This window comes from Phasianus colchicus, chromosome 1 (genome assembly GCF_987193195.1).
Source record: "Phasianus colchicus chromosome 1, bPhaCol1.hap1.1, whole genome shotgun sequence".
Lineage (NCBI taxonomy): Eukaryota > Metazoa > Chordata > Aves > Galliformes > Phasianidae > Phasianus > Phasianus colchicus.
Genome location: NC_143436.1, coordinates 56,255,319 through 56,273,512, shown reverse-complemented (window position 1 = coordinate 56,273,512; position 18,194 = coordinate 56,255,319). Strand labels below are relative to the sequence as shown.

At 34.9% G+C, this 18,194-nt stretch overlaps 1 protein-coding gene across 6 annotated transcripts in view; it reads left to right on the top strand.

Moving 5' to 3' along the window:
- Positions 1-18,194, top strand: part of DRAM1 (DNA damage regulated autophagy modulator 1) — a 34,121-nt gene that overhangs the window by 3,859 nt on the left and 12,068 nt on the right. The window contains exons 2-7 of one of the 6 annotated variants that reach the window (XM_031589747.2): positions 2,275-2,342; positions 3,567-3,709; positions 6,450-6,627; positions 7,664-7,722; positions 9,894-9,986; positions 12,230-16,785. In XM_031589747.2, coding sequence (XP_031445607.2) covers positions 2,275-2,342; positions 3,567-3,709; positions 6,450-6,627; positions 7,664-7,722; positions 9,894-9,986; positions 12,230-12,274 — 586 coding nt within the window. In that variant the 3' untranslated portion in view covers positions 12,275-16,785. The other 5 variants (XM_090143801.1, XM_090143792.1, XM_090143811.1 and 2 more) reach the window with 5 other exon arrangements.

The following is an 18,194-nucleotide window of genomic DNA, read 5'->3' as shown; positions in this document are numbered from 1 at the left end:
CTAAAATCATTGAGTTTGAAAGTCTACAATAGCAAAATTCACCACCTATAAGGATTTTGCTTAAGAAAAGCTTTAATTAAAAAAATGACTGGAGATCTGTGCAGTTTCAGCTTATTTGGATTGCTCTTATGGTGAAGTGTTCCAAGAACTTCAAATGGCTGCTTTCTTTACATGTTCCAATTCCATTCTCTTCTCACCTACACCCTTCAAAGCTTTGAAGTGATCACAATCCCATACTTAGCATAGAGCAGCCTCTGATTTGCAAAAGTCCTTCAAAGTTGTCACAAGTGGCCCACTGTTTAAATGCAGTCCTCAGATGTATTTATGAAAACACTCCAGAACGATGAGGAAAAGATGTGAAGTTCAAGGTTAAAAAAACTGGCCAAACAAAGCAAGGATTACGATGGTTTTCAGAAGTGTCAAACAAAATAATAAGAATCACCGTATTGTTTTCACCAATTCTATATCTAAGAGAAACAACTCATACAGGATACAAGTTGCAACAAGTCTTCAGAAGGCGTTACACCAAGAAAATACGTATGAGTAAGGATTCTTAATGCTTGAGAAGTAATAGAAACTTGTCTAAAAGCTGGAGTGTCCCAGGTCTTTGTTGTCTGAACATTTGGAAGCTGTCACATCAAATGGAATTAAAAGATTATTCTGTTTTGCATCATCTTGTAATAGAAAAGGGTTCTCCCTGCATTCCAAGCTTCTTCCCATTCTTTATAAATCATATTAGCAGCTGATAACTCAGATGCTTCTGTAACATGCAATGAGATTATTATAATGTAGTTTCATAATACAAATAAATATTTTGGTGTGGCCATAATTTTCTGTCTTGAAGTTAACAAAATTGTCAACACCTTTATTTGAAAGTGTTTATGTATGCAGAGACAGCTTTCTCTTTTGGCTGCTAGAGAGCAGGCACTCATGATGAAGAGACCTGTCATTTTGCCTGCATTCAGCGGTAGGTTTTGATGTTCAGCATGAAAACTAATCCAGCCTCTCTGCTGGAATGAAGAGGATTTAACTTCGTGAAACATATTGAAAATCTCTAGCTAGTACCTGCTTGCCTCATCATATACCTGAGAGAAAGTTTCATTCTCAGAGCCTGTGTTCAGTTTCCACTGAACTTTGGCATTAGCTAAAATCTTCCCTGTGTTTATGTGAGTAGTGTTCCTTGGGTGCCTTTGTTTACAGTACACAACCATGTTAGTACTCATGAGTAAATTACACCACAGCCTCTCAGTAGTGGTAAGTGATTGAAAACTCAGTTCACACCCAAATTATGTAAGGGTTTATGAGCTACCTACTTACTATTGGCTTGACCAATAGTCTGATCTAATAGATATTTTCAGCTGGCTGTGTTTTAGACAAGTAAAAATAATGCAAAGAGGTGATGGCATTGCTGTATTCTTATTTACATAGAGCACTCACATAATCTCAAGAATCCTACTTGAGGGGACTTGAACCCTTATCCTCCCAGGAGTATGCCCGCCCTGTAAGGCAAAGGCATTCTCTGGTATGGGTGTTAACTCCTGTGTAGGGAAAAGAGGGAAAAAGATTCTGTGATGAGGTATTCCACTTTCTAGGCAATATATGTTTCTTAAAGATGACATTTTTCATATTCTCATATTTTCATATTTTTTGTATTTACATGGATATTCATGCTCCATTTCTCTGGCCCAGGGAACTTCTAATTATCCATTATAAGAACAATTTGCTTCAGCAAAAGAAACTTGCAACATCTTGGACTGAGAGTACTCTTAAGCTGTATCTACATTACAAAATTAAACAATGCCTAGCAACATTCCCAGGCATTGGAGCACAGCTACTCTTCTGGGGTATGGTCCTTTGAAACAAGTTAGGAAATTAAGCTCAATTCTCTAACATTTTAGGATACTGAATGCCATTAGATTAGTTTATCACAGTGTTAGTTCAGTGGATAAAATATCATTTATATAATAATTTATTTAATTTATGATTGAACTACTGCAATGTGACACATCTATGCATATTGCATAGAGAAGAGGAAGAAATACAGTTCAAACATTATGCTCAAAATATGTGATTTCTTTCTGAAAGCAAAGATTCAGTACTACAGATAGAGTTTAAGCATGCAGCAGGTGATATTACAGTTTTTATGTTCAAATGTGATACATACACAACAGCAGTTCACACAAGATACACCCCTCTTGGGGTTTCATTTGTGCATCTCATTTGCGTTTTAAAGATCTCAATTAAACAAATTTCTTCTCTCTCTTCTTGCTTTAGTGATACTGGAACTAAACCTCCTGAGAGTGGTATCTTTGGCTTTATGATTAATATTTCAGCACTTTTAGGTATGTATAAACTATCTGATCTGAACACAGTAAAGAAACGTAAACTTGCAAATGTTCTTTGCTTGTATTGGAGTCCATACAATGTTCAGCAGAAAAAATAATCTACAATTAAATAACCATTTAGTGGTATATCAGTGATAAGGAATTCCCATACAGAGGGCCAGGTGCTTGCCAGTTGTGTCACCATAGTGGCCCTTCTGTCTTTTAAAAGCATTTAATCGGTGCAAAGTAGTCGGTGTAACTGGAAAGAAGAAGTGGAGGAAAGATGGTGTTGAAAAATGGTGTAAAGGCAACACTTGGCTTCTGTGAAGATGCCTACTCCTCTACTGTATCTGCTTATTTTGAATGAGAAAGTTTGGCAATTCCTGTTTACTTCTAGGGGATGGGGGGTCAATAGCTATGTAACTGTGTGCATGGAGTCTGTGATGGATTTCATGCAGAGTAAAATCCCACATTTTACCTTTTCAAAGAGACTCATTCAATCTTACTGTCTAGTTGAATTTCATTAACATCTTAGTACATGAACAGCATTAGGTGCTTTAATTTTCTAGCTGTAGATAAAATGTTCTGCGTTATCAAACTGAAATACAGTATTGCTTTTTTTCATGGAATCCTGTCTATTACTTATTATATGCTAATGAACCATGATCTTCTAAATCAGCAGAGGTTTTTGTCAGGAGTGACCTGCAGATAGGGGTCATGTAGGCTGCAATAAAATCTGTGTGTAAAGGAGACCCTGTTGTATGAAAGATTAGCCAAAACTGCTTCAAAATTTTGTGAATATTTTCTGAATCAGAGCTAGTTACTTTTTTTTTTTTTTCCTGTTTACAGACTATGAAAATGTATTAATTCTTCAGCTTGTCCATTATTAAAAGATGTAGTTTTAGTGCAAAATTATATATCAAAGCAGAAAGAATTCTCCCACTTTCATGTTACGGATCTTCTCACTGTAAATAACAGCTATTCCAAATGTGGAAAGCCAGTGTTCTGGTATTTCGTATGGTATTCAAATTCATAATTTTCTTCAACCAATTTGCAGTTCTTTCTAGATGACACTGATACACAATGTTGAGTTTAAGATGTGTAAGAATAGTTGCAAAACTGAAGGCAGTATTATTTATCGCATAATGCTTATAATTTAATTCTGTATGCAAATTTGTTATAGGGCAAGAAATTGAAATATAAGAGATATATGAACATTAAAAAATGTTTTTTTTTTTTCAGGTGCAATTACGATGTATATCAGATATTTAATAATAGAGAAGCAAAATGAATCATTGCGCTTTGTTAGGTCTTCATGCAACATGTTTTCATTGTGTATTGGATTGATAGGTTGTACTGGAATGGGCATAGTTGCAACTTTTCAGGTATGATCATATTTTCATATTATAAATAAAATTAAAGTTTTTTTTAGCAGTTAAAAATGTAATTGATCTGAATGGTTAATGTTATCCCAATATGGATATTTGACAAGTGGACCAAGAATGTCTTTTTTGCTCCTGGCTTTTTAACAGCTTTAAAACTACAGATTTGGTTTAACCCTCTGAACTTACATATATATTACTAGATATATAGTAAATATACATATATATCTACACTAGCATGTTACATATAGTTTATATATATATATATACTTACTATATATATATATATATTTCTACATATACATTCTTCATCTCGGAGTCAAATCAAGTTTAATTGGCAGATAGCTTGAGATATTGCCTTTAAATCTTTGGGAACAGCTAAAATATTTCCTTCAAAGGATGGTCTACTTTTAGAAATGTTTTGGTAGAGACTGTTACACTCATATAATAACCTGACGAAGTACAGAGAAATGGAAAATAAAGATTGTGAGGGCATCAGCAGCCAATAAAATTTTTGAATGTAATTGACATGCTATTTTCAAACTGTAATCTCTCTGTCTTAGACTGCTATCTTGCTGCTTTTATTTTTACCCCCAAGCAGTGCATGTAGAAAGCAAACGTTCCAGACAATGCATATTATTCTATTTTTATTTATTCATAAGTGGCACAAAAAAGTCAGATGATAGGTAGCAGTGTTGCTGGTCTAAAATATAAAACAAACTCAGCTTTAGTAAAAAAAAAGCTATATAAGGCATACAAAGTAATTTGGAGAGTAAGGGAAGTAGAAATTTTGCTCTAAATGTTTCAAAAGGGGTCCATTGACAGTAATAACATTAGTTCTTATCTAACCTTTATTGGCTGTCCTTGCCTGTTCATATATTTCCTCCATACTCAAATTTTGTAGTAGAACTGATTGACATTTCTGAGCATCACTTCATTTTCACTCTTCCCTAAGCAAAATACCTGGTTTATTGAAAAGACTTCAGAAATACTGCTGGAAATATGTAAGATGTACACTTACACAAATCTAATGCTACTTATGATGAGTTTTAAGCAGTATAATTATCTGCAAGGAAAAATTTTCATGCCTTTGCTGCAAGATAAAGTATGCTAGATAGAATGGGATTTTAATGGTATTGCTCTCAGAACACTTAACAAAAACGAGAATAAGAGTGGTAGAAAACCCTAGCAATGAATTCTCTAAAAGCAAAAGACATTCTGGAAAAATAAGTTATGGTCATGAATAAAGCCTTTGTTCTCTATTTTAAATAATGAAATGCCTGACGTGGAAATGAAAGACAGTGAAGGGATAGCTTTAAGAATACAATTGGATATAGATGGAAAAGCCTTGTAGCTCTTAATGAATAAGGCAAAGCAGAAAGTCAGGTCTCAGTAGGTTTGTTTTTGCCTTTTGGACATTAAACACGATTAAAGAGACATCTCACTGTCTTGGACTAGAAGACTTAGGAGGCTTACCATACCAGATGTAGCAAGATCTCCTACAATTCTGTAGGAGTTACTTGTAATGTGTTTCTTAGGGAAGCTGTGCCAGTTTGAAAGGAGCAAGACTGAGAGCTGTACAAGAAAAGCTCTGCATATTGTATATAGGGCTGAATGTAAAAGCCCGCAGTTATGCTTTATGCTTTTTATACCAAATACTGTCATTTCTGCATGGAAGGTAAAAAGTGGGACAGAGGAGAAGAAAACCCAAGTATAGACGAGAGACCATTGCAATGCCTCTGTGAGAAACATGCTTTAAAATTTGTCAGAACTCAATACATCACAGGGAGATAGAAGGGAGATAAGGGGAAAAAAAGGCATAGAGAAAAAGATTCAAGCAGAACATTTGAACATAATCCCCCATTAAAAAAAAAAGAAAACAGTGGCCACCAGACAGAAAAGATATTAAAATATAAATTTCAAGCTAATTTCTCTGTCTGATGCTGGATTCCAGAGTAGCGTAATTTAGTATTCCTATTTTTTTTTTTTACCCTTTAGAATAGAACAATTTCTTTGGAATCTCAAACTGTTTCATTTTAAGATTTTTCACTTGTTTGTGTTTGAAATGAGAGAATATTCTATTTTAGATTTTTACAAAAATACAGGCCACATGTAGTGATATTTTCACTTGTGGAAAGTTAATAAAAGTTACTGTTGATGTGCTAAACAGTAAGAGTAAGAGGGCTGAATAATTCAAGAGATTGACAGTGGAAGATCTCTTTGTCTCAATAACTTATTTTAGGTAACACTGTTTTGTTGTTGTTGGTTTTTTTTTAATATATAACCAGTTTTCTGCTGATTCATTTCCCAAGATCTTGTGAGTGGGCACTGAAGCATAGGGGACAAAGCCGTAGCAGTCAGGGTTCATATCAGCTGCCATGAAACCTCACCGTTAGTATGGCCATAAAATTGCAGATTCAACTTTCAGCACTAAGAAAGAAAACCTTCAGCAAAGTAAAGGGGAAAAGGAGGTATAAGAATCTCTTAAGAAAAACACAAGCAAGTTCCTGCCTGTGAAAACAGTAATTGTCAATAATCAACTGCTGAATAGCACTTAAAATTATCTGTGCTTTTACTCTTTCTTCTTTTACTTTCATCTTCTCTATGCAGACTACTTGGAGAAGAGAGAGTTTCCTGCAGCTTCTACATGCTCAGCATAATGTAGCTATCATCTTCTCAAGGCTCACTGGCTCCTACCATGGTACAAATAAACAGCTAACCACTGTGTTGATTCTCTTTCCAGGAGTTGTCTGTTCCCAGCGTCCATGACATAGGAGCTTTGGTGGCATTTGGCTGTGGTGTTGTATACATAACACTTCAATCTATAATCTCTTACAAGTCCTGCCCACAATGGAACAGTTATTTTGTGTGTCACATAAGGATGCTCATATCTGTAATATCATGCATTTCTTTCGTTCCCAGTATCCTTTATAGTGTATCCCATTACTTTCCCTTTATGCCTTCATGATCTTTTTTTGAAGTTACACCATTGCTAATACAGGATGAAAATGAGGTTACAGTCTTTGCTTAGGACTCTCAAATATTTTTGCTATGATAACGCAGATAGCTCATCAGAACACTATTAATAGCTTAAAGTTTAGCTTCAGGGTCATTTAAAAAAAACGTACCAATGCCCTGATGCTTTTCATGGGATTACACAATAATTCAGATAGGAAGGAAGTCAGCTAGACCAGCTTTCCCACCTCCTTCATTTATAGAGGGTTGTAGAAGACCTGCAAAAGATAGGGCACCACTTATACAGAAAATCTAATTCAGACACTCTAAACACTGTTGGCATATGTAAGATTTCCTTCAAGCCTAAGCAGATGCTTTAGTTCATGTTTGCTGGCATTTGGCTTAACTATATGCCTCCTAAAGACACATTCAATGCACTTATTGGATTTAGCCACAGCTCGCTGAAATTAGAGTAATTTCATTGGTTTTATTAGATTTTAAGTGATCTTCCAGTGTTAAAACTGGTTGCAGCAGATTGTCATCCAGCTATAGTCTGCTTTTGTTTTCAGCAGCTGTGAAGTGTTTTTAAAGAGGGAGCCAATCCTGAGAGAAAATTATACAAATGTATCAAGGTTCTTATTGTGGACCTATGGAAAATGAGCTCATTTCCCTTCCAACATTGCCAGGCTCTGTTGCCATAGTCTTCAGTCATCAATTTGAGCTATGCTTTGGAATGTCTCCCCATACTCTCAGTACTTTGGAAGAACTCCACGAGACCTTCATTTATTTAGAAATATGTTGTGATTGCTAGCATTCGTTCCCTTTTAATAACACACTTTATTTACTGTCTTAAAATTTTGATGTGATATTCTGGTTGTTCAGGATCTCTTGCATTAGAGAACGGGGAAATAAAAGGGGGAAATGGAATCTATTTTTATAAGCAGACATTCTTGCTATCACTCATTAACTTTTATAGTTTCCTTTACGCTGTTTTTTCCCCAGTGATTGTGTTTGCTTCAAGAATTTCCATGACAAAAATTGATTGGACTCCAAGTGAAAAGGTAAAATTCCATTAGAAAGCCAACTTACTCAGTTTCATACTATTTGCAGAATTCTGTTGTATTTGTCTAAAAGTATATAGCATTACACACTCCTCAGAGACTTTGAAGAGCACATTCTCACGAACAAAAGGTCACTTTTTTTTTTAATTTTTGTTATTTACTGTTATTTCTTCATTAGCAAATTGTGGCTAGTTAAAATCACGGATGGGTAAAACTGAAGACAGTAGACTTTCGTTTTAACTAGACGCTAGAAACTTACCAGTAGAACAAAGCATAAAAAACAAATGTTCTGGTAATGAACTTGTTCTACTTCCTTCTATGGTCACAGTTCTTGAAAATGAATCTCACACATGGAACAAAAGCAAACCAATTTGATTCTGGCATTTTCAAGTTTTTTTGCTGTATTTCTTTTCTCTCTTTTCAGTTTCTGCTATCATTCCTTATTAGTTAATCTTTACTAGCATGGTAAACACTGGGGGGTAAGGGTAAGACATACTCAGGTAAGTATCAGGTATTTGAGTGGTTTTTGGTGTTATCAGAATGATTATTATGAAGGGCAAGTTTTATTTTTGGACAAACTTTCCCACATGGAGATATTCCAAAATCAAGTTAAATAATACAGAGAGTTTATCCAGCTTCAAGTGTTTAATAAAAGCAAATTTGGTAAATGTATTTCAACAGTAAACATTTAGTAAATGCATTTCAAAAGTTAGATAGTCTTAGTAATAACTACCTCTTGAGGTTTGTTTTGTTGTTTTTATTTTTTTTTAATTGAAATGAAAAGATGTTTTTATGGAAAGATGGCATGCTTGTCGACGGCACATAAAGAAACACGTCTCTTTCTGTTTGTGTCATATCATATAGGACTTTCCATGATAAGGAGCAGTCACACAACGGTTGCCATCCATTTTAAAACATTGTGAGAATTTCCTGTAAGGGATAGTATTACTGAACTCAGTGACTCTGAGTAAAAGTTTTGAACATGAGCACTTTGATATTCTTTACATATGAACATATACATATTTTTCAGGTGAAAATTATGTGTTGATCTTGTGCTAAGTGTAATTTTCTTATATATTTATACATTATAGATACATTATGCATTTCCATAGTTGTGCACCAGACATACTGCTTAATTGGATGTATACAGTCTTGATAAATATACTTACTATTTGCTACAAATGAAATCTGTATTAACTTTTATACAGTAAGTCATTAGGATGATGAGCTGTAAGTCCTAGAATATTTATTGAATTTATGAATGTTTCTCATTTAACAGTATCTAACTTTACAAAGACTTGAACTACATGTGATTTTACATACGAAATCAGATTTCATTTCCCTTTGAAATAAAATAGCATAAAATTTTGTGACAATGCTAGCTATTCATAAAACAAGCACAGTGGATTCTTTGATGGAAAAGAAACACTTAAGTGTACTGAGTGTAAGTTGCTTAAAAGATTGTTAGGTTTGTTATTGCTTTTATTTTTTCTTTTATGTTACAGTGATGTAGGCTCACATAGTATGTATTTGAATGTATCTTTATGTATTTGAATGGTACTGTTCTGTTTAATTACTGTGAAGTTGGAGCTCCTAAACAAGAGTCCAGGGTCCTATTACATAAGCTTGGAACACATCTCTCCAAGTGATTTATCATTTGAAGCACATGGATTCCTTTCTCAACTCATACACTGTCTTTTAGGGATTACTCTTTTCAAAGCCTCAGAGCACTTAGCTTCTGACAGACTTGTGAACTCCCAGCACCATCCTACCTGGTGGCACTGTAAGACTGTCTAATCTGTGGCCTGGAATAAAACCTTTTCAACATTCATCATCAGAGTTTACGGATTTAGAAGATGCAAAAAAAAATAATAAAAAGAGTTTTCATGCCGCAGACAAAAAGTAGGAATAGAAAGGTGTTTGTAACTGATCAGGATTTGTTTACACGTACTTTATAAAGTTTCATATTATTGTGAATCTCCTTTTCTTATGCAAAATAATAAGAAAAGTTTAATGGCAAAATTTAAGCAGTCCCTCTTACTTCAAAATATTCTATATTTCTGCCATGTACATCAATGAGAATTTCTATTCTCAAGCTTATTTTTATAACATTCCATAGTTATTTTTTTTAGATGTTTTTTTTTTCTGAAAATTTATTCTCATTCCATCAGGATTATACTTATCATTTCATGAGTGCAATCTGTGAATGGACAGTGGCCTTTGGTTTCGTCTTCTTCTTCTTAACATTCATTAAAGAGTTTCAGGTTGGTATCTGAATCTTTTAGCAGTGACTGAAAATTATGAATTGAGTAACAAATGGAATAGAAAATTACTACTCTTTATCTGAGCTAGAAATACCAAAGCCATACACAAACAAATTTTCTCAGAGAAACCATTTCTGCCTACCCCTTTTCTTCTGTTTTTTAAAACAAAAAATAGTGTTATAAATCAGTTTAATAGGTGTTTGGTCTTGAAAATGTCTCAATAAATGAGTATCTGTATTTAATAATGACTTTGTAGAAAGAGGCCCTTAAAAGAGAATATAATACCAAAACAAATGCTGCAACTCAAACTGCATTTCTTACTACCTGAGGTATTTTATATAATAATGCACTTTATTTTGAATGTAGCTGTTTCATTTCTTTCCATAAATTACATATTTTGATACCTGTTCCCTCATAATGTGAAGAATATAAAGTACGTTTTGAATAGCACTAACATGAAAACATTTTGTTTTGGGTAGCTGGAGTGACTTCAGTTTCTGGTGATTCATCAAACATGACTACAAGAAGAGAAAATATTAGATGAGTTAAAAAGAAAACACTTAAAAAAAACCTTGAGCTTAGTTTCTTCAGCTTACTCTTCCCACATTTTGTTGCTTACCCATCATGTTTTAGCTGCAGTTTCATGGATTTTTGATTCAATGCAGGGATATAAAGTGCTAAACATATGAAAATGTGAGGCTTAAAATGCAAAAGAACTTGTAAAAAAAACCATAACAAAACACTGCTCATGGTAAGTGCTGACTGAAGATGCCACTGTATGTGTTAGGAAGATCATTGTTTCCTTGCCCATCTCAGAGTTCTGGATATTTGATTTCTCCATAACATAGCTGCATCATTTAAAGATAGAAAAGATAGAGAAATGCTGTTTTGCACCATAACTAAGAACTGAACCACTGTGGATACCATATCTCATATGTAGGTCTTTCACAAATACCATTCTCTCACACAATTCCCAGAAAGTTAAAAACTATAGATCCAAATACTTGCATAACTGAAGAACTATTTGGGATCACATATGTGAGCCAACTGGTGCTGCTATAAATTGCTGGAAACTGTAACCAGAACTTTTGGAGATGGGGAGGTAAGGAAAATAGCCCTCTAAGTCATAAAACTGAAGCTTGACATGAGATCACATAAAATTTTGTAATTAGATAACTTGCTTTTTCACTCACATGCTTGCTAAGCATGGGAATAGTTAACACATATGTGTTTATCCATATATAATCTGCACATAATGTTCATGAGCATATGCAAAAATCAATTTTCAGCTAAGGATGAGAGTGGTGAAGTGCTGGAACTGTCTACCCAGAGAGGTTGTGGATGCCCCATCCCTGGAGGTGTTCAAGACCAGTTTGGATGAGACCCCGGGCAGCCTGGTCTAGCATTAAACATGGCGGCCCTGCTTGTGGCAGGGTGTTGGAGCTTCACGATCCTTGAGGTCCCTTTCAACCCAAGCCATTCTGTGATTCTGTGATTCTGTGACTAATAATACTGAATAGACTATGGCTGTAGGGTTTTCCCATATTAAAATGAAGGCTAGCTTAAGTTGAAATAAATGTATTGAAAAAAATGTAATTGATCATACTTGCAGAATGAATTATATTAAAGGCCTGTAATTGCCTTCCAAAACTGATGAAAATATTCAAGTACCATCATCAAATTTACCACTTGTCTTCTCTTATATTTACTGCCAGTCCACCATGGTTTGATGATTACATTTCTGACAGCATTGATTTTACTGAAGTCATACCTTGGAGATAGACATTTGCAGTCAGTATCGTAGTGCTCAGAGAATAACTTAGTCAATAGCTCTCCTTCAGATCACAGAACTCAAACACTGAAAGTTTAACCATATATAACATTATAATCTCAATAAGTAAAAGAAAGCAATAGAATTAAACTAAATAAAATGTATATATTTTAATTTACAGGCTATAAAATAGCATGGCATACAGTGTCAGTGTTTGACAAAGACGAAGATTTTTTTTTATTGCATTCTCTTTTTTTGTCTTTATCAGTGTTACAGAAAGACAAACCATTAATCCAGGAAACGAAACACCAGACTATAAGAAAAATAATCCTTCTTTATTTTTAAATTTTTCTCACAGTACATGTTACATTATAGTATGTTTTTTGTTGTTATAATTCCTTGTATTTCTTGTATATCACAGAACTGTAAAATTAATTTATCTTAAGGTGATCTTTTTTTATTTTTCTTTTAGAGAGTTACTTTAAGGATATCAACAGAAATACATGAAGACTCCTGATAGCAGAGAACACTGTATTTTGTGTTGATGATGTTTTATGTTTCTTTTTATTATGGAAAACATTGCAGAGGAGCAGGGATTTTAAGTTCTATGAAGAACCCACACCATTAATTCTGCAACATCTTTAAAAGCATCCAACAAGACATTTTAAATACTAGCAGCAATGTTCCTGCTCCCTTTTTGCATCATTTTATAATTTTTATATTGTTTTCTATATTCAATATACTGCAGTAGAAGTAATCTATAGAAACATTTAAAAGATGTGGACCTCCTCAGCTCTTCCCTTCTGGGGAAAGCTGTAGTTTTTTCATTTGTTATAGTCTGATAAGTTGCATTGGTTTTAAACTTGAGAAAATACAACCTGGAAATAGTTTGAAAAGTTTAAAGACAACGGACAACACTAAATCTGAACTCCTACTCTTAAGTTGCAAGGACTGTGGAGGAAGCAAAAGCTGGCATCTTTGTTTCAAGATTTGATATTTGCAGTTAGTTGACTGGAACACTATACTACAAGTTTTTGATGGTGGACACAAATTGTAGGAGTTTAAACTATATTGCTTGAAAAATGTTTTCTAATCATCTCTGCACAATATACATTGTAGAAGTCTACTTCCTTTTTTCCCCCTTTTATGCATTGCTGGCCATAGAAAGCTCAAAACTTAAGTGGAATGGGAAGGAAATTTACATTTATGTAAGATGTACTCAAAAGAAATTATACTGCTGTTTGGTTAATACAGAGCAGAAGTTTTCCAGTCTTTGTTTTAATCTATAATGATAGTCTCCAAAAAGTTATTGAGAATGAATGGAAAACAAGAAGAGGCACCAATAGTTTTCATGTATTCAGTAATAAGCATATGAGTGTGACATATGTAAAGAAATGAAAAAATAATCCTGGAGAGCTCCTGTGGTTAAGATACGGCATATTTACTGCTAATAATGCACTCCTGTAATGAAGTACTCGGAAAGGACATAACTGAGAAGTCACATGTTACTGAATATCTGAATATCTGAAGACAAAATGTTCTTTCATGGGCTGATTCACTACCTCCACTTAACGCATTAACCACTTGGCTACCAATCAAATTCTATGAAAATTTTTCTTTTTTTTTCCCAGAAATATGGATGATTTTCAGTTGTTAATTTTCCATGAGATAAAAGAAATGTTAATTTTGGAGAGTGATGCCTTAAGACTAGTCTTCTGTTGGCATTTCCTTTAATGGGTATTTTAAATTGTAATAAATTCATCTGTTTCACAAATGTTTTTCTCTGACAGATTTGTTTTCTACAATTTTCAGGTTAGCCCACAGTGGTTTATAGTTATGATCATGTTGAAAATAAAATCTAGTGTAGATCAGATGCAAGACTTAATGTTTTGCTGGTTAAGTGTCCTGCAAGGGGCACATATTCCTCAGACTAAAGATCTGAAATACTCATCAGAAACTGTATACCAACCATGAAATGACATCCTGTTATTGTCAAAGGCCAAGTTAAGGCTGTATTTCATATATTTCATATATTTCAGTGAGAACTAATGATGATAGGTGGATGGTTGGACTGGATGATCTTGTTGATCTTTTCCAACCTTGGTGATTCTATGATTCCATGATATTGTACTGTGATTTGTTCTTTGGCCTTTTATTCCCAGTTCTCTCAAACTAAGGTATAATAAGCTTGAAAATATTATTTCAAATGAGACCTGATGTAAACTTATTAGTTTACAAAACTATTTAAGTGGACAAAAGAAATCATGCTAACTTGAAGTTCAGCCTTTAGTAAAGTTTAATGTGTTTTTACAGTGAATTCACTTATACAAGAAAATAATTCTTTGGACTTCATTGACTCAAGTAAGAATCACTACAGTGTTATACAAGTTTTAAGGCACAGAGGCAGCAAACATTGAAGAAAACTGAAAACTTTCAATAATTCCCAATACAAGGCTTGTGAAATGAGTTCATGCTTACTTAATCTCTTATACCCCATCCTCCTCAAAGTAATTTTAACCAATCTGTCAACTTTTACAGTGCTTACAGTCTCCTGAGAAGGAAAAAAAAACAAAACAAACAAACAAACAAACAAAAACAAACAAAAAAATCACCAAAAACCAAATGTACTAATGTAGTTTAATAAAATCCTTCCAGTTTTTCTGAGCCTTATCATGCTACCTTACATGAGTTACAGCCATGCCCAAAAGAATACATCAACAAGAATTTGCTCTTTATTTAATTCCTTAGGCCAGAGGTGTCAACATGCAGGTGCAGACAATGGATAATTACCTTTTCATCTGCACAGTGCACAACTACTGAAAATACTTTGATTATTCTCTGAGTCCAGGCATGTTTTTATCCCAGATCCCATGTATGTTTTAGTTGCAGTGTGAGTTCACATGTTACAAGCAATTCAAAGAATTTTCTTCTATCAAGTTGCATCATGACTCTTGTTGAGTAATGCTGTTTAATTTGTTACAAATGATCTCTAGAGGTTCATACAGATAATGTCATAGCATACTTCTGTTACTTTATTTCTGTTGCCTTCATATTTCCTAGCAACAAGAAATAGAGATCTTCTTTTCTTAGGAACTATGCTAAAAACATTTTTCTAATCTACTCCATTTGCATGATGTTTTCTACCTGTCAGTTCATTATGAGTCAATGAGAAACTTTTGTATAAACTATAGTAAATCATATGAGAGTTGTTCTTTTTAATGGTTACACTAAATCCTGTCTCCACCCCTTCCTAAAGTGCACAGGCTCATTTTTCTAGGCTGTGCAGCTGGCTTTAATGATGAAACACTACCACTCTCTATCACAGTCAGAAATCACAAGGAAATGAAACCCAATCAACTTAAACTACTTAAATAACACTTCATCATAGGACACCTTTACTTTCTGCTCGTCTCCCATGTGTGCTGAGCCAGAGATCACAGTATATTGCACTATTTTAAGGAATGCAGGAGCAAGAGGACTAAAGAAAAGCAACCTCCAATATGGACTTCAGACTGGCTCTCAGTTGAAAACTGTAAGAAATGATCCAGCACCCAAGATCATAGCAGGGAAGAGCAAAAAATTCATTTGGAAGATTGAATCACTGTGCTGGGATCTGGCCAACAGGAATCTGTGAGGCAAACTCCAGAGTCCTGCCACAGGCAAAAAGAGAGATTTTGAATGTGAGAAGGCATATGGAGGAAGAAGAAACAGAATATTCCAAGTTGGAAAGGACCCACACAGATCATTTAGTCCAACTTGCTGCTCCACAGAGGACCACCTAAACTGTAAGCTATACGTCTGAGAGCATTGCCAAAACACTCCTTGAACTCCAGCAGCTCAGGACAATGATCATTGCACTGGGGAGCCTGTTTGGTGCCCATCACCCACTGCTGAAGAATCTCTCCTAACACCCAACCTGAAGCTCACTTGGAAAAAGCATTAATTGACCTAAAAGAGCTGATGAAGAGAACTTATGCTAGTATGTGAAAGTTCTGACTGCAGAATTGATTACCTGAGCTCTCCCAGAAAACACAGAAAAGCAGAGAGTGAACAGAGACAATCTCATACCCAGAGCTCAGATAGTGAAATTTGAGCCATAGAGGCAGATAGCAAGGTCAGTGGAAGGAACACTTGTTCTATGTACAGAATGATCAGAAAGATTAAGTATTTGCTCTCTTGAATACTCTATGTTATACAGCACGTGTTACCTAGGTGCAATAAATCTGTATGAAGGGCAAATACAGCAGGAGGAAGGAGTAGTCAAAATTATGCCACCACTCAATGATGAATTGAGTGCAGTTTAGCTAAGAAACTTAGCCCCACAAAAGAAAGGTGGAATCCAGATCTTAGCATTGGAAAAGGAAGATGGGGACTTTCCTTGAGTAGTGCTTTCTCACCTGGCTTGCAGAAGCAAATTACTGTGCTCACTATCGCTTTGTAGCATCAGAATTTACTGGCCTTTGTTTTGCAGACACATCATGCTAACAAATGATAGGATATGAAGAAATGGTCTCAAAGTAGATCAGAGGAGGATAAAATTAGATATTAGGGAGAATTTCTACATGTAGTGGGTGGTCAAGCATTGGCATAAGCTGCCCAGGGAAGTGGTAAAATCCCCATCCCTGAAGGTATCTAAGAGTTGAGTGGATCTGGTACTAAGGGATATGATTTAGTGGTTGGACTTGGTAAGTTAGGTTTATGGTTGGACTTGCTGATTCTGAAGGTCTTTTCAAGCGTAGATGATTCTGTGATTCTACAGTCATGCCAGGAGGGAAAAACACTCAGCAGCTTCTTGGACATAGAGTAAGCCATCAGTAATGGGTTTTCATTTATAAGGTTTCTACGGTTGAGACTAAGACTAACACAGCTGGGCCTGCCTTACACTCTCTGTGTGTGTGTATGAGTGTGTGTGCGTGTATGTGCCCATGTGGTACATAAATGCCTACTGAGATAGCAATGGCTTGATGAAGCCTGGCAATCATTAAAGTGCTGCTGCAGTGTACATAAATGAATGCAATTTCTATATTTTGTAAAAAAAAAAAAAAAAAAAATACAAACCACTATGTTTTCCAACAAGTACTGTGATGCAGAAAGGGCATGTCGCATTAAAAGGGAAAATAGGGGAAAATAGGCAGCTTTCACCATTGGCACCTGTACGGCTCCTTGTACACAGTAGATGGCGGTAGGAGACCACATGATCGAAGTCTAGTTTCCATGTTCAGGGAGAAATTATGACTCCTGCTAACAAGTACAGTAGTTTTATAGGTAGCTCTAGCTGGTTTTAATGGTCAGTGCGGAGATGCTTAATTGATATTTTATTATCCCTTTGTGGAAAAAATAAAAAATCAGGTGTAATTTTCTTCCTCTCTCTTTCTACCATAATCTAAGTAAATATATTTAGTAACTGCAGCATTGAGTTTCACAGCAACTTCAATAATCAAAGTAATTTACCTGAATCAAAAGAGCCATGGCATGAGCTCTCAACTCAATGGCATGAGTTGCAATTCAGCTTTTGTTTTTAAGCCACCTGCCTTCGGAATTTTTTCCTATCTCATTGCATAGTAGGTACATTTTACTCAATAGTTTATCTATCAGTTTCTAACTGGAGCACTGGAACATAAGATAGACTTTATATTCATGTGTCAGCAATATGGAAAAGAGAAGCTTTCAACATTTCAAAATTAAAGTTACCTGTACCCAGAAGCAGTAACATACCAGGTTGATTGTAAAAAAAAATGAGCAAAAAAAAAACAAATTGAAGACAGCTGCTGTATTTACTTAAAAACTACTTTTGTTTATGCATAGTAAGTCTGTTTTCAGTTATTTCATTGCCTGACTAAACAGCTGAATGGCATTTTTTGCATGTTTTCTGTGGGGTGTAGCAGTAACCGAGGCCTCCAAGCACCAACCATTTTACATGGAATTACACAAATTCAGTGTTCTCAGTCCCAAATACTGAGCATAGATATACTTCTAAAGACAATCATCAACAGTGTTGCCTGTTTTTTTTTGTTGTTGTTGTTTCTTTTGTTTTGTTTGTTTGTTTTAAACAAATATAGAAAATGCTTTAACAGAGGATGGGTACTTTATTGTTGCTAGACATCTTTAACACAGTGGGACCTTCTTACTTCACAACATGTTCTCTCCATAGACACGCTCATAAAATTCTCTGCTAAGTGGAAGCTACATTTAACAAGGCTTCTCTGATGAATGTCTCGTTTTCCATCATGAGTTCTAGTCAAGGGAATAGTATCTCCATCAGCCTACTTTTAGTAGAGATATTAGCAGTTGGCAGATCTCCATGTGAAGAGATCGCTTCCCTTCCTCTTACAGTACATCAAATAGTTTACACAAATTAGATGATTTTCAAGTTTGTTGTGGCAATGGGAAGTATGAGGATGGTGGTAGCATGGATAAAATGGCCACAGTCACTCAAA